Source organism: Drosophila novamexicana, unplaced genomic scaffold (assembly GCF_003285875.2).
Source record: "Drosophila novamexicana strain 15010-1031.04,08,12 unplaced genomic scaffold, DnovRS2.1 tig00000485-arrow-pilon, whole genome shotgun sequence".
NCBI lineage: Eukaryota > Metazoa > Arthropoda > Insecta > Diptera > Drosophilidae > Drosophila > Drosophila novamexicana.
In genome coordinates, this window is record NW_020824808.1 from 682,223 (window position 1) to 697,281 (window position 15,059).

The following is a 15,059-nucleotide window of genomic DNA, read 5'->3' on the forward strand; positions in this document are numbered from 1 at the left end:
ACTGATAGTTTTCTTTTGGTTCAAATCAAAGTTAGTTATATTATTCATAAAACGAAGACATACTTTGTCTTTATTTTATATAGCTGGGGGTTATTACTACTTTTATTACTCTATTACTCTTAATCCATCTGATTTTGATTTATTTGGCACAAGTCACACTAAATGACAATATGTTTTCCAAATTATTCTTGTTTTTATTTTATAAAGCGCGCTGCTTTTTGAATTTGATAGCAATAATCGATTAGTTGACAATCGAACAACAAGTGTTGGTAAACACGCAAAAAGTAACGCGTCCATAGCAGAAGAGTGCCACAACCAATAGATAATGAAATTTAGTTGAACTACTGCTAAAAACTTTTATAAGCACTTAATATTTAATTATGCTTTTTTAAAAAAAGTTTTAAGAATTCAAACAAAGGTGTGACCAGCTGCGAAATAGTGTGACATCGAAAATTTGCGATGTGTATCGATACATAAAAGAACAAGCGACATTTTCACGCTAACGTGACTCGGTCACACTACGCACTTTACCATCATCGCATAAAAGTTTGGTTGAAAGTACAGCAAATGTACAATTTACGGCACCATATCTAATATACTTACACATTAACATTTTACAACTCGCGCCTACTAATGCTATAAAACGAAGCGCTAAAAACATTCGCCTGTGGAGAAAGGAATACCGCAGCCGTCGTCGTGTTCTCTGACAGGAACGAAAGGAACGGAACGTGTTTTGGGCGGACTTGTTTTTTATGCCAGTGCGGAAAAGGGGACGCCGCTGCAACTAACTGTGTTTTGGGGAAAAATAGCCGCGCGGCTACAGGAGCGCCAAGCCAGCCCCAGCTCAACCCGATTTATTAGTGGATGGCCAAGTAAACGGGGGGCGTGCGTGTATCTGTGTGTATATCTGTTCCGTACAAGAACAAGTTGCAGCGCACTTGTATGCGCTTGTCTGTGTATTGGTGTCTTCAGTTCGCTTGTGCTCTGCAGGTGTGCGTGCGTGTGTACGTCTGTGTGTGTGCGTGTGTGTTTGCGCTGTGGTCTTGATGTCTGCGCTTTTTCCCAGACGACGGAGACGCGAGCACACAGGTGAATTATTGGTGCAATACGCTGTGTTGGCAACAAAGCCAAAGCTACCAACAAAAGACCAAACGACACTTGGGTAGAACGACGGACTGCAAAAAATGCTGCGTTTTCTAAGTCGGCGCAAGGTGCGCAACAACTATCCGGATAATGCGAGCAACGTTCGTGGTGGCGGCGGAGGAGGCGCTGGAGGCGGCGCTGTCATTGCAAGCAGCAGCGGGTCGCAGATAAAGCCCCAACGCATCGTGGTAAACAAAAATAAAATCGACTGCCGTGTTATACTGCTGGACAATACTGACCTTTCCATCGAATTATCGGTGAGTATAGAATTACATTTTGCTTATCTACAGGGACACGCGAGTTTGGAAAAGGGGTTTTCGCGCCGTAGGGGTGTCTTGTGTCTGTTTGATTAAGGTGGAGTACAAACATTCCATGATTGCATGCCTGTGTCTGTGTATGTGTGCATGTGTGTGTACGTGTGATAAACACAAAATTTAGTGCTGATCGAGCACATTATTTAAGAACTTCTCAAAAAACAAAAACAAACGTGATTAGTTCAGGGCCACACTTGATACTTCGCCTTAGAGATGGGCGCGTGTCGTGTTATCTTTCATGACATAATCCCGCACGAAACTGTCAAGAAATTTGAGGAGCTTATAAGAATCAAATGAAATAAAGAAAACTAAAATATTTATTAAATTTTAGCGAGCACCGAACAGATTACAAGCCGTAAATCTTGATTCATTATTTGTTTTCCAAGTAAATAACGACTTAACAGCTAATATATATATTTGGGAATTCGTGTGTTTCGTGATGCACTTGTAGAATTTGTTTTTTCACAACGATTTCCAGTCTTGTGCCATCTCTACTGTGCACGTCATTGGCAAACATTAATAAATTTTAATTTGGTTTCATTCATTGCAGAAAAAAGCGCTCGGCAGCTTCCTCTATGAACAGGTATTCTATGCCTTGGACATTATTGAGAAGGATTACTTTGGGCTGCAGTTTATGGATGCTAATCATGTGAAGCACTGGCTAGACCCCACCAAGCCCATCAAGAAGCAAGTAAAAAGTGAGTGCGCAACGATATTGGCAGCTGCGTTTAGTTTTTAATGCTTTATTTAAATTATAGTTGGACCACCGTACACATTTCGTTTGAAGGTCAAGTTCTACTCGTCGGAGCCGAATACGTTGCGCGAGGAGCTAACGCGTTATTTGTTCTTCTTGCAACTGAAACAAGACTTGCTAGAGGGGCGTCTAGACTGTCCGGATGACAAATCTGCTGAGCTCTGCGCGCTGGCCTTGCAGTGTACGTGATTCCCACTGAGTTAGCAATTGTAAAAGAATATAAAGTTATATACAATGCACGCTCAAAAAGTTGAATGGCCACCTTTGCTGTGACCTTTGTAGACGCAAAGGTTGGGTTAGACCAGCAACGGGTTAATGGGTAGCTTGTGCGCATTTTTTATAACTGTGTATTCTTTAATTTTGTATAAAAATAATACTCAGTTTTGCATCCACAGCGGAGTTGGGTGACTTTGACGATCAGGTGCATTCGGCAGCTACCGTCTCGGAGTTTCGTTTTGTCCCGGAACAAACGGAGGATCTGGAAATCGCCATATTGGAAGAGTATAAGACATGCCGTGGTCTAACGCCGGCGCAAGCGGAAACCGCTTTTCTGAACAAGGCCAAGTGGCTGGATATGTACGGCGTGGATATGCATACGGTGCTGGGCAAAGATAGTTGCGAGTATCATCTGGGTCTAACGCCCACTGGCATTCTGGTTTTTGAGCGTGATCAAAAGATTGGCCTCTTCTTCTGGCCCAAGATAAGCAAATTGGATTTCAAGAAGAAGAAACTTACGCTGATTGTTATTGAAGACGACGACGAGGGTCGTGAGCAGGAGCACACCTTCGTTTTTCGACTGTACAATGAGAAGGCCTGCAAGCATCTGTGGAAGTGCGCCGTAGAGCATCACACATTCTTCCGTCTGCGAGCACCTGTCAAAGGACCGTCGGCTCGTCAAAACTTCTTCCGCATGGGCTCGCGCTTCCGTTACTCTGGCCGCACTGAATTTCAGACCACGCAGCAGAGCCGCGCCCGGCGCACCGTGCAATTTGAACGTCGGCCCTCGCAGAGATTCGCCAGTCGCCAGTCGCATTTATTGCGCGAACGTCAGAAGGCTTCGCAGGAATCGGCAGCCTCTGCCGTTGCCTCGGTCAATGCACGTGCAGCTGCCGCTGCAGCTGCAGCCGCTGCAGCTCAAGTGTCGTCAGCGGCATCTGTTGTTCCTTCCGTTTCAAGCAATGAGAACAATAACGAAACATTCGATTCGCTCATCTCGGCCGATCCGTTTATTACCGTTACCCCCTCACCCTCCGTGCTGACAGTTATACAAAATTCGGCCATTATTGAGCCGGACGCGGCGTGCAGTGCTTCCATTAGCTCTTCCACTCATGCAGCTGCCACCTGTCCCTCACTGGGTCGCAATTCCCTCAAATCCAACTTTAGCAATGATGATCCGGCCTATAGCAAAATTGGCTCCATTGGCAAGGCGGCGGGTCTTTCTGTGAAGTATGCAAAATTAATTTGCTTGAAATTACCAACCGTACTTATGCCCATTTTATTGTCTTAGGTTGGAACCAGAGTACACGCCACCCTACTCACCGAATGCCACCAAGAACTTTGACGAGACGAATCCATTTAGAAGTGCGGCCACATCGCATCATGGCAGCTTTGGCAAGGCCTCAATTAGCTCGGGCCAGCTCAGGTGTGTGCCGGAATTGTCTATTGCCTTGCTATGCCACTTGTATTGCTTCTCTATTTTCTTTTGACTAATACGCATTGTTTTGTATTTCTCACGCATATTTGTGTTATGTTCTGTATTCTGTGTATATCATTGTGCAGTGTTAGGAGCGGCTTATCGGATAAAGATAGAGAGCTAGATTCATTACTTAAGTCCATTGTTAAAGATCCATCCCCATCAGTGCTTGCAAATGAAGCCATTAATGATGCTAACAGTATCAGGTAGCGTAAATAATATACATAAAATATAATAAGCTCAACATTTGTAAATTATAATATTAAATTTGCATATCTCTGTGCTTCTAGGGTAACGATTAACAAGACCTTTGACATGGATCATAATACGGAGACACTGAAGCGGCTTTCAAATACAAATGAGAAGCCCAACAATCAAGTGAAGCTGGCCAATGTGGGAGCCACTTCCCTTCCACCGGGCAATATCAAGTGCAATATACTAAAAGGTAAGATGAAATGTGCACTTTTTACTGGATTATTTCTCAAAATTTATTTGTTTGCGTAGCGCGCGTGGAGGAAGAGATGGGCGCTAGCAGCGGCAATGCTAAGCTGACCAATCAAATGTTTGTGCCTGCCGCTCACTCCGGCAACAGCAGCAGCAACATGCACGTGAATAATAATAACATCAGTAGCAACAATCATACACACAGCGATGGACCGGATTCCCTGAATGCCACCTACATATCAGTGGTGAGTTGGATAGCAAACCAGTTAGCCTCATGCCTTGCACTTTTTCATGCTTTTTCTGTACATTTATTTATTTTTTGTTTTATTTACATTCGTTGTGTGCACTTTGTGTTTTGTGTATGTGTGTGTGTGCGTGTGTGCGCGTGCTGTTGTGTGTTCGTTGTCGATGTGTTTAATGTTTGCTTGGCTTTGTAAACGCTTAAAACACACAAAATAAAAACAGGGCGGCGATAAGCTGACGCTCAGCATACCGGAACAAAAACCGAGCAGTGGCAACGGCAGTGGCAGCAGCAGCAGCTCGAGCACCATCAATAGCCATGCTAATGCCCCGGCCAGCAGCAACTCACCCTTCAGCAATGCCACCTTTGTGTCTGCCTTCAGTGGGCCACCAACGCCGCCTTCATCGCTGCCAGCGACAATAAACAACACCACCAGCAGCAGCATGGCCACCAGTGTGACAAGCATTAATACGTCGACCAGTACAGCTGCTGGCGTAAATGCTACTGCCAGCAGTAGCGGCAACAGCAGCACTGCCGCGGAACTGGCCGGTGCTACCAGTGGGACTGGCAGCTCCTTGCTGAGCAATGCCTCGGCAGCCGAAATACTCATTAATGAAATTTTCATTAACAATATCATAAACAATAATGCTAGTAACGGCGGCAACAGCAAATCAGAGGCAAAAACAAAATCCTCAACCACATCAACGCCCAGCGCTGGCACGCTGCTCTTCTCCACGCTCAGCGAGCAGGAGCGCTTGGAGGCGCAGAAGGCGAATCAGCAGCCCAACCAGAGCGAAGTCGATGCGCCGCAAAGCGAAAAGGTTTGGCCCAAACAGAGTTTGGAAACAGCATTTTTTCTTTAACTGGCCTTGCAAACTAACATATGTTTTCATTTCAATATGCACCTACTATTAACCAAGTCTACAACAAATTTTCCCTTTGTATTATATACATTTGTAAAACTCTTAATTATCCACAGAAGCAAAGCAGCAATCAGCAGGACAACAATCGCATTCCAGCCACTAGCAACAACAGGGATATGGTCTCACCCTGGCTGGTCTCCTCGGAAATTGTTTCAGCGCCCAAGGGACGGGAGCCGACCATAATACGCAAATCCGTTATTACAACACAGTTGTAATTATTGTTTAAATTTAAACATTTTTTATTTAATAAGACTATATACATAAGAATATAGCTATGACAACCTTAGACAACATTCTTTTAAGCATTCCACATAGCAGCAACATTAAAGACAATGAGAGAGCAGGTCCAATCAAAATGAAAACTGAAACTGAAACTGAATATGTTATCTGTCCATTAAATGTGCCTTAAATTATATTTACACTATATGTACGTTATGTGTACTCGTCAGCGTGAAAAGTGTGCTTTACGAAACAGTGTACTTAAATCTTACATAATGTATTCAATTAAATAATAAGTGTATAGACTGGATTTTTAATCAAGCAAAGTGATGTCTTTCTGCTTAATATGCAACGCTCTATATTATAGCTAAGAAAATGTGACAAATGAATATATATATATTTTAAAATTGCAGTATTCCAATTAACAGAGAATGAAAAAGAAAAAAAATGTAAACAAAATGAACAACGATATTGTCACAGATTTTAAATTGAATTTTTTATATTTATATTGTTGCATTCAATTTTAAATCTGGAGTCAAGCTCATGACGTCTAAACGACAGCTAACTGAACAACTACTCATATACAAACATATACATATATACTAAATATCAATTGTTAAGTGCAAAGCGAGCATTTCCAATTTTTGTATACAACTTTAAAAAAAAAAACAAATGCATTTCTATAATTAAATGTAAAATAAAAGTGCATACATATACGGAAATAATTTTTGGGCTTATTTTTTTTCAATTAGGCGGCCCATTCCAGGAAGGGCCACCAGCTGCCATATGACCTGCTATGTTCAAGTACACACGCACACACATGTGTGTACTTGAAATTCCAAGATATTTTCGCAGCAGCCGAGGGTCGCATTGTGGCACTGCAATTAGAAGACAGCCGGCAGGCACTGTTTAGTGTTTAATGTTGTTTCCAAAAGTCGTCGACGCCAAATGTCTGCACTGGTGTGTGGTCATGTATGAATTTTATTTTCAAGAAAAACATTTTCTTGTATGCTTCGCATCGTGTTGTTATTTTCATAGAATGTTATTTTTAGCCTTCTCGACTAGGGGGGGAAATAGTTGCATCTGCTGCGAGTTCTTGCCTGAAATATGAACATTTTTGGAAGAGCGAATATACATATGCACATGTACATGCCTGGTGTATAGATAGCTACACCTATGCCCGAGTGTGTGTGTGCGATGTGCACTTGCTGGGCGTCAGCTACACCTTGGTGGGGGTGGGTGTGCAAAATTACCGTAATTTCCTGCGTGCTAAAAATAATGCTAAGAAAATTCAAAAAAGAAAATTGCCACATACTTTAAAATGGATGCTATTTATTTGTAAGACTGTAAAATTTCGATTGTTTTTATTATTTTTTTTTTTTAATATGTTGTTTTTTCTCAATTTCTCCATTCGTCATCTGCGACACTTCCAATAAATATTAATATAAATATAATACATTCCATTGCTGTCTGATTGGTCGATATATGGCTTCTATGTCCGTCTGGTTGGCAGGGCAGCAAGAGGTTTTGACTTAAAATTAATCATTATTAAGTTCTAGACGCCAGGTAAGCGACGCCAGTTGTTTGTTGTGTGTGTGTGTGTGCGTTTGCTGTGTGCATGTGTGTGCTTAGAAGCACTTGCGGTGGACAATGCCAGGGCCGGATTCGTCGTACTCCTGCTTGGAGATCCACATCTGCTGGAAGGTAGACAGGGAGGCCAAAATGGAGCCACCGATCCAGACGGAGTATTTGCGCTCAGGTGGTGCAATGATCTTAATCTTAATGGTGGATGGCGCCAGGGCAGTGATTTCCTTTTGCATACGATCGGCAATACCTGGATACATGGTGGTGCCACCGGACATGACAATGTTGGCATAAAGATCCTTACGGATATCCACGTCGCACTTCATGATCGAGTTGTACACGGTCTCATGAATGCCGCAAGATTCCATGCCCAAGAACGAGGGCTGGAACAGGGACTCTGGGCAACGGAAGCGTTCATTGCCAATGGTAATGACCTGACCATCAGGCAACTCATAGGACTTCTCCAGCGATGTGGACGCAGCAGCGGTGGCCATCTCCTGCTCAAAGTCCAAGGCAACATAGCACAGCTTCTCCTTGATGTCGCGCACAATTTCACGCTCAGCGGTGGTGGTGAACGAGTAGCCACGCTCGGTTAAGATCTTCATCAGATAGTCGGTCAAATCACGACCAGCCAAATCCAGACGCAGTATGGCATGGGGCAGGGCATAACCTTCATAGATGGGCACGGTGTGGGAGACACCATCGCCGGAGTCAAGCACAATACCGGTGGTACGACCGGAGGCGTACAGGGAGAGCACAGCCTGGATGGCCACATACATGGCGGGTGCGTTGAATGTTTCAAACATGATCTGAGTCATCTTTTCACGGTTCGCCTTGGGATTGAGTGGGGCCTCAGTGAGCAGCACCGGGTGCTCCTCGGGCGCGACACGCAATTCATTGTAGAAAGTGTGATGCCAGATCTTCTCCATGTCATCCCAGTTGGTAATGATGCCATGCTCAATGGGATATTTCAGTGTGAGGATACCTCTCTTGGACTGCGCCTCATCGCCCACATAGGAATCCTTCTGGCCCATGCCCACCATAACGCCCTGATGGCGTGGACGACCTACAATCGATGGGAAGACGGCACGGGGCGCATCATCGCCGGCAAAGCCAGCCTTGCACATACCGGAACCATTGTCCACGACCAATGCGGCAACTTCATCATCACACATCCTGGCGTATGATCTGTTTTACTGCAAGAGACAGCAATTACATACACTTAGATGTTGGTCGGTTATTGGAAAATCGGAACGAGACTTCTCGAGATAACAGTGTAAAATAAACTACGAATAAACAATTTTAATGAACACCAAGATTTTTGGGAAACGAATGACGAATGAATCCTAAACAAATTCGTTCTAAAATTCACTTTATTTTCATTTTTTTTTTTAGTGATTCTTACTAACCGTTCTGTTAAGAAGGAAAAACTGTAAACTTGTATAGCAACACTTTCGCTGTAGAACTGCGAGTGGCTGCTGGACTGTAATGAGCTAATATTTATACCATTCGGGCGACCCTCAGTCGAGCAGATTTTCCACACATATACAAAAACAGAGGCACACATACGCGTACAGAGAAACAGACACGGACACAGACACAGATACAAACAGACAGATATGCAGCACATGGATGCACATTTTGCTAAAGGGGAAATTTTGAATATCTTTAAAAATAATTTGTTTCTTTCATATTTTTTTCCGAGCGAGCAAAACAGCCGTCGCTGAGCATAGGGTAAACAAAAATTGTTCACACACACATGAGCAATTGATGTACACACACACACACACACACAGTGGATCCTCCGTGGAGGCGTCGTAGGCGTTTTTTCGTCTGTGCGTGTGTGTGTGTGCGTGTGTGTCTTTATTTTGTTGTTGTTTTGTCTAATTTTTAATCAGCATTTGCACGTTGGTCCAATCCATACATGGGGATGCTTGGAGCACAAACACTTGCTCTCTCGCTCTCTCTGTCTCTGGGCAAAGAGCGCACTCTTAATTAGACAAAAAAAAGACGAATTTTTAAGCAAAACAAAAACTTAAGTATCGAAAATATTCTGTGCTACAATTCGTTGGGCGTGAATGTGGGTGGTGGTTGATGGAAGGTAGATGGTGTGGAAGAGATTGGGGGGCGGAATGGATGTCGAGGTGGAGGTGGAGGTTTCGGCACCATAAACACAAGTCGAATATTGTTAATAGATCGCATATTGCATTTATAGATCTACAAGCTGAAAATGATCGCATTTATAGATCAAACAAGCTGCACATTATCAATTATGTGGAAATGCCTGAGAATCGAGTCAATATTTGGGAAGTTTGTTTCGACTAGTTTTCGCTTTTGCTCAATATCAACTCGAAAGCAATAACAATAAATATTTGTTTGTTGTTTACACAAGAACTTTTGCCTTAGTTGTTGTTCTTGTTTTTGAAGAAAATAAAAAAAGAATAACAACAATAACAAAAAATTTCAAATATCGTGCGCTCTCACGTTTTTGCATAAGATTCTTTGACGCTGACGCGCAGATACGAATGGAAATCTATTTATATGATCAGATTTTGAATATGTTGCATATATATATATATAGTATATAAGTTTATTTGGGTATGTGTTTGGCCAGATAATACAGGTGCAAACACTGTGCGGGGCGTCAACGGCTTGGTTATACCCTTTGCTGCGTGCTATTACCCGACCCTACCCCAATTTATTTTTGTATTTTTTGCTGCTCGTTTGTTGAACGGGGAATTGATTCATAAACTATACTAGAAGATATGTACTTATTTATTTGTGGTATTTTTATTAAAACACTTAATAGTGTTTTGAGTGGGGGACATCCTAAGGTTGAACACAATCGAATCGATGTTATTTATATTAGCACATAGCTTTATGATTTTATCAGCTAATTTGACCATAATTTTTAATTAGCCATGCATATTTAATAAACTTTAATAGTTTAATTGGCTAATTATACAGATACAGAATTTTATAAAAATATTTTTAACGAATGGGAAACTTGTTCTTTCAAGGTCTTTTTTAAAGTTTCGAGCTTTGATATTGGTTTGTAGTAGATATATATATATATATATATATCATATATATAAGTGAACTAGTTGATCGGTATACATGTTCGATTCATTCTAAATGGAAATTAATAGTATTCAATGAGCATGGCGCAAAACTCATTCAGTCAAGCGGATCGTTCGACCGTTTGGCTCTATACACAAGCAGCTGATTGAATTGTGTTGGCCAGCAACAACAAAAAGATGCCAATTTGATGATACCACAACAAATGTGTTAGTCTAAAAATATGTATGTTATAAAAAATTATGAACATATATATATCTAGATATATGTGTATTATATTTGTGTACGGGCGCAGTAGGCCACCACCTTTTAAGGATGCGCCAGTGCAAAGGAGGTGACGACGACTAAGCACAGTGGGGCAATTTGTTAATCTGTTGATAAAAATAAATAAAAGCTTGCCAATGAAAATTAAGTATTTGAAATATGTCAAAATAAACAACAATATCTGTTCACAAATATCTTCATATTTTGACAAAATAAATTATCAAATACAATTTTAATCATTTAAAAAAATAAATAAATAATAAATGATGTATAAACAATGCTTCTGAAGTTTTTAAGATTATATATATTGAAATTTTAAGATTGTATATTAAATAATTAAGAGTTCCCCAAGATATAAAGAAATAGATATTTAGCAGTATTTTAAAAAAATGCATTCCAAGTTTTTCAAATTTGTGGCTAACTCAAAAATATGCATATTCGAAACTGTTTGCCATTTGTTTCGGCTATGTGCCCCTTATTTTACGCTTAGAAGCCACTGTGGAACGTCGACAACTTCTGGGATTATGACAAGCAGCCGCAACGGCAACGCTGCCGTGCATTCCACGGCAGAATGCAGTTCTGTATTTTTAAATTGAATAATGTGCCAAGAAAATATGAAATATATATAAGTACAAATATGTACTATATATATATATAAATTTGAGAAAGAATTTTTTGCAATTTGTATATTACAATCCGCAACGTTTTCCCTTGTCAACGCATCCACTTGGCGTGGCTGCGTAATACGCCAAACTGAAGCACGCCGCCTACGTCCTGCCGTAAGTCAATCGGCGGTGCAGGCAGCGCAGTAGCCGGAGACGCGTGCGCCACCTAACCACCAGGCAGTAGACCAGGCACTCCAGGACAAGGACGCCGCTGGCCAGCAGCAACAGTAGACTGGCGAAGAGAAAGGCGCCCTGAAAGGCGGCAAGTGTCAGCGCCTTGAAGGCATCCTCTTGCACGCGTGCGATCTTCTCCTGTATCATGCGCACCATGTCCAGATCCCGTGCCCACTTCTGCATATGACCCGACTCGATTACGTGCTGTATCACCGCATTGATGTGGTGCAGCAAATGATATTTCTTGGGCAGCAGCATGGCCACTGGGTACACATACAAGGATTCCCGGCGATCGAAACAGTAGAGCCTATTCCGTTGTATGTGGGCGTTGTAGAACGCGTGCTGCCGGGACACAACCACGGCGATGTGCTCGTTGTCGGCAGCGTAGTTGAGGCACTCCACAATATTATAGCAAATCTGGAACTTTTCGCGTATGTACTTGAAGGTCTACAAGAAAGAGAGAAAGAGAGAAAGAAATATATATATAAAACTGTTTATCCTGGCTGACTGACTGACTGACCGATTGGTGATCAAGAGATCAGAGAGACAGAGAAAGAGAGAGAAGGGGACCAAGAGAGAGAGAGAGAGAGAGAGAAAGACTTTAAGAGAGAATAAGAGTAGAGTTTGAGAGGCAGAGTGAGCGGGAGTTATAGAGAGAACAATGGAAAGGAAGAGAGAGGGAGAGAGACATAGAGAGAGAGCTAGAAAAGAGGAGAGAAAAAGAGAAAGAAGAAGAACAGAAGGAGAGAGAAATAAAGGGAGCGAGAAAGAGACAGAGAATAAGATAGAGATAAACAGAGGAAGAGAGGGGAAGAAAGAAGAGAGAGGGACAGAGAGATAGACAACGAGAGAGAGGAAGAGAAAGAGAGGTAGAGGGGGAAGAAGGTAACGACTGGCTAAAATCAAAGAAATCGTAAACAGAGTATGTATATTAAATGCTCCGGTGGAAAAAGCTCGACTAGCAGATACCCTTCACAAAGGTGTCCAAAACGTAAACGAAAAAACTCATACATATATACTGTATGAGGTAAAATGCAACATTTGGCATCTCTAGCTCTTAATACCTTTGAGATACACTCAATAAACATGACTTCTACATCGAGCAATTTTGATTTCACATTGGGGAAGGGAACAGGGTATCAAAAATTCTACGATTAATATTAAAAATAAGCTCATTTAAAAATTGATTTTATTGATTATGAAAAATTGGCCACTCACCTCGCCCTCCTTGTTCAGATGCCGCACGTTTTCGGAACTGACCATAATGGTCATGCGTTTGCCATAGATCTCTTCCAGTTCGCTTATTTGAGCCTGTGTGGTCGGAGTTGTGAGTGTGCTTATCAAGAAACTCTGATAGGTGTTGCTGAAGAAGAAGGCCAAAATGAAGGCAGTGAAGAAGACCAATCGCAGCGCCAACGACAAGGTTCGGGTATTCACATTAGTCGCCTGGGTTAGCAGTATGCCCAGCATGCGCAGGCAGATGGTCAGATAATTGTGCTGACTGTTAAGCTTAACAGCGGAAACATGCTGCGCCACCAGCACAGCTAAAGAGCTGACAATGATGAACAGCAGCAGCAAAAGCCAAGCACTGGTATCAAAGCTTGCCAGAAAATTGAATAAACTGTGCTCGCGCTTCGCCTTGGCCACGCACCAGGTGAGCTCATCCTGATGGTACGATGTGGAGCTGGATACAAACTGGCTAATGCTGGGATCCTCATCGATGCCGCCGACAATCATTTCGATTTGACTACGGAAAAGAGTATTAGGCTAAATACCATATTTTTTTTATCAATTTATATGCTGTAGGCATGAGTGTGGCAATCAGTTCGGATTGACAGCCATGATTAAAGACAGCTTCACTTACCCCTCAATCAGCTGCTGGAAGAGATGAAACACATTGGTGCTCTTCGTCTTGAAATCGATGCTCATGTGCAGTCGCTGGGCTATGGTCTGCACCAGCTGATACTCAATGCCAGTCAGCTTGGTGAAGCCCAAGGTTTCATCGGTGTCATGGCTGCCGGGATTGCCATTCTCAATGGTATAGTCTTCCACATCAATGCCTTCATCGTAGCTTATCTCGGTTACATTAGCTGAAGCACCCTCCTCGTAATTTGCCATCTCCGGCGCATTGGTCTCCGCAATGGTGAATATGTAGGGCTCCCAAGGACCCCGGTAGGCAGCTCTAATGGGACAACCGCTCAGATCCCTTGGAAACTTATCCTCAAAGCGGGCGCGCAAATATTCCTCGACTGTTGTCTCGGACTGAGTGCCATTTGTTGGCGCTGATCCGTTGACGTTAACCCTCTCAGCGCTATTTTCCATTGTCGATGACTCCATGGATGCCTCAGCGGCAGCATATGATTCCGAATAGGAGCGTTCTATTGCATTGAATCCCACTTGTTCATCTTCGGTTGTTTCAGTATCATGCACATCGTCTGTTGGCATATTTTCATCACTTTGATTTTCATCAGTCTCCTCCTCGAGGCTTGTCTCCTCGTCGTCATAGTCGTCACTGCCGTTGTCAGATTCTTCCCCATCCACATAGCTACAGGCATCCAAGAGATCGATGGCAATCACACGATTGCCACAATTATTATCCGGATGATATGGAAATACCGTCTTGCCATAGTAGAAGCTATTCTCTTCGCTCTGGCCAAACACATTCACGTTGTAGAGGTTGTTGCTCATAAAGGTCAAAAGTATCTCTACCATCAGGTCTGTCATCTCCTCATCTGTGTCCTCTATAGATGCCAAATAGACCACAAACTGTGCCAAGGGATTCCAGTTGAGCATGCGTCGCCAATAGCCGAATGTCTCCTCCAGATCCTCATCGTCCAGATCCTCCACAATGAGAAAATAACATTGCGGCTTCTCCTGCATGACCTGCATATTGGAATTGGAGATTTGTTTTTGCCGCGGGCTTGTTACCAGTATGCTCCACGTGTAACTCTGGTGCAGATCAAAGGCCCGCATCAGCTGTTCCAGCACATCGGGAGTGTTCTGTGTGACACTCACGCAGAGCACGGCGCCCGACAACGCATCGCCGGAATTGAAATATTTTTGTAGCAGCGCCAAGCTGCATGCCGCCTGAGACTTGTCCTCGCTGGGCACCTGCATCAAATTGAGCCCAAATCCTTGCGCCACAGTTGTGCGCGCTTGCAGCTGCAGCAGCAGCAGCAGCAGGGCCACACAAATGTGGCCAACACTTGAGTACCGTAATTGTGGCGTTGACATGCGAACGACAACTGACTGCGACACGCCCCGAGTGGGGCACGCCGCCTTGCGACATACTCTGAGTCACAAGGGAGCCCCGGGCCTCCCCATAGTTATTATTAACCAATTACCTATGCTAATTTTCAATTCATGAGCTGGCCCACGGCAACAGTCTGCCCAGCCAAGATCATGATTACCTGCTGTTTGCTTAGTTATGGAGCTGCTTAGATTGGTAGCTTGCCGGAGCCCTGCTCCACAAAGATAAAAGTCTCTCGCATAAATCAACAAACACCACATTAAATGTAGCCTGTATTTAGTGTACAATATTATTCCTGCCACACCCGGACTCT

The 15,059-nt window shown here is 43.0% G+C and overlaps 3 protein-coding genes across 5 annotated transcripts; 1 reads left to right on the top strand and 2 right to left on the bottom strand.

Annotated features, from left to right (window-relative positions):
* Positions 1 to 535: 535 nt before the first annotated feature.
* LOC115761419 (band 4.1-like protein 5) lies at positions 536 to 5,939 on the top strand. 3 transcript variants are annotated; one of them, XM_030703176.1, is made up of 10 exons: positions 536 to 1,400; positions 2,008 to 2,155; positions 2,216 to 2,392; positions 2,607 to 3,657; positions 3,719 to 3,853; positions 3,991 to 4,110; positions 4,195 to 4,349; positions 4,409 to 4,593; positions 4,814 to 5,410; positions 5,569 to 5,939. In XM_030703176.1, exons 1-10 carry the CDS (start codon positions 1,185 to 1,187, stop codon positions 5,725 to 5,727), a joined length of 2,943 nt encoding a protein of 980 aa, XP_030559036.1. In that variant the 5' UTR covers positions 536 to 1,184; the 3' UTR covers positions 5,728 to 5,939. The 3 variants fall into 3 exon arrangements, with proteins under 3 accessions (XP_030559036.1, XP_030559039.1, XP_030559038.1); XM_030703179.1 differs by lacking the exon at positions 4,814 to 5,410; XM_030703178.1 differs by lacking the exon at positions 3,991 to 4,110.
* A 1,371-nt stretch (positions 5,940 to 7,310) lies between these two features.
* On the bottom strand, positions 7,311 to 8,779 carry LOC115761678 (actin-87E). The gene is made up of 2 exons (XM_030703534.1): positions 8,725 to 8,779; positions 7,311 to 8,511 (listed from the first exon to the last, which is right to left on the bottom strand). Exon 2 carries the CDS (start codon positions 8,488 to 8,490, stop codon positions 7,360 to 7,362), a length of 1,131 nt encoding a protein of 376 aa, XP_030559394.1. The 5' UTR covers positions 8,491 to 8,511; positions 8,725 to 8,779; the 3' UTR covers positions 7,311 to 7,359.
* A 2,645-nt stretch (positions 8,780 to 11,424) lies between these two features.
* Positions 11,425 to 14,730, bottom strand: LOC115761462. Its single transcript, XM_030703229.1, has 3 exons — positions 13,361 to 14,730; positions 12,715 to 13,243; positions 11,425 to 11,943 (listed from the first exon to the last, which is right to left on the bottom strand). Exons 1-3 carry the CDS (start codon positions 14,728 to 14,730, stop codon positions 11,425 to 11,427), a joined length of 2,418 nt encoding a protein of 805 aa, XP_030559089.1.
* Positions 14,731 to 15,059: the final 329 nt, after the last annotated feature.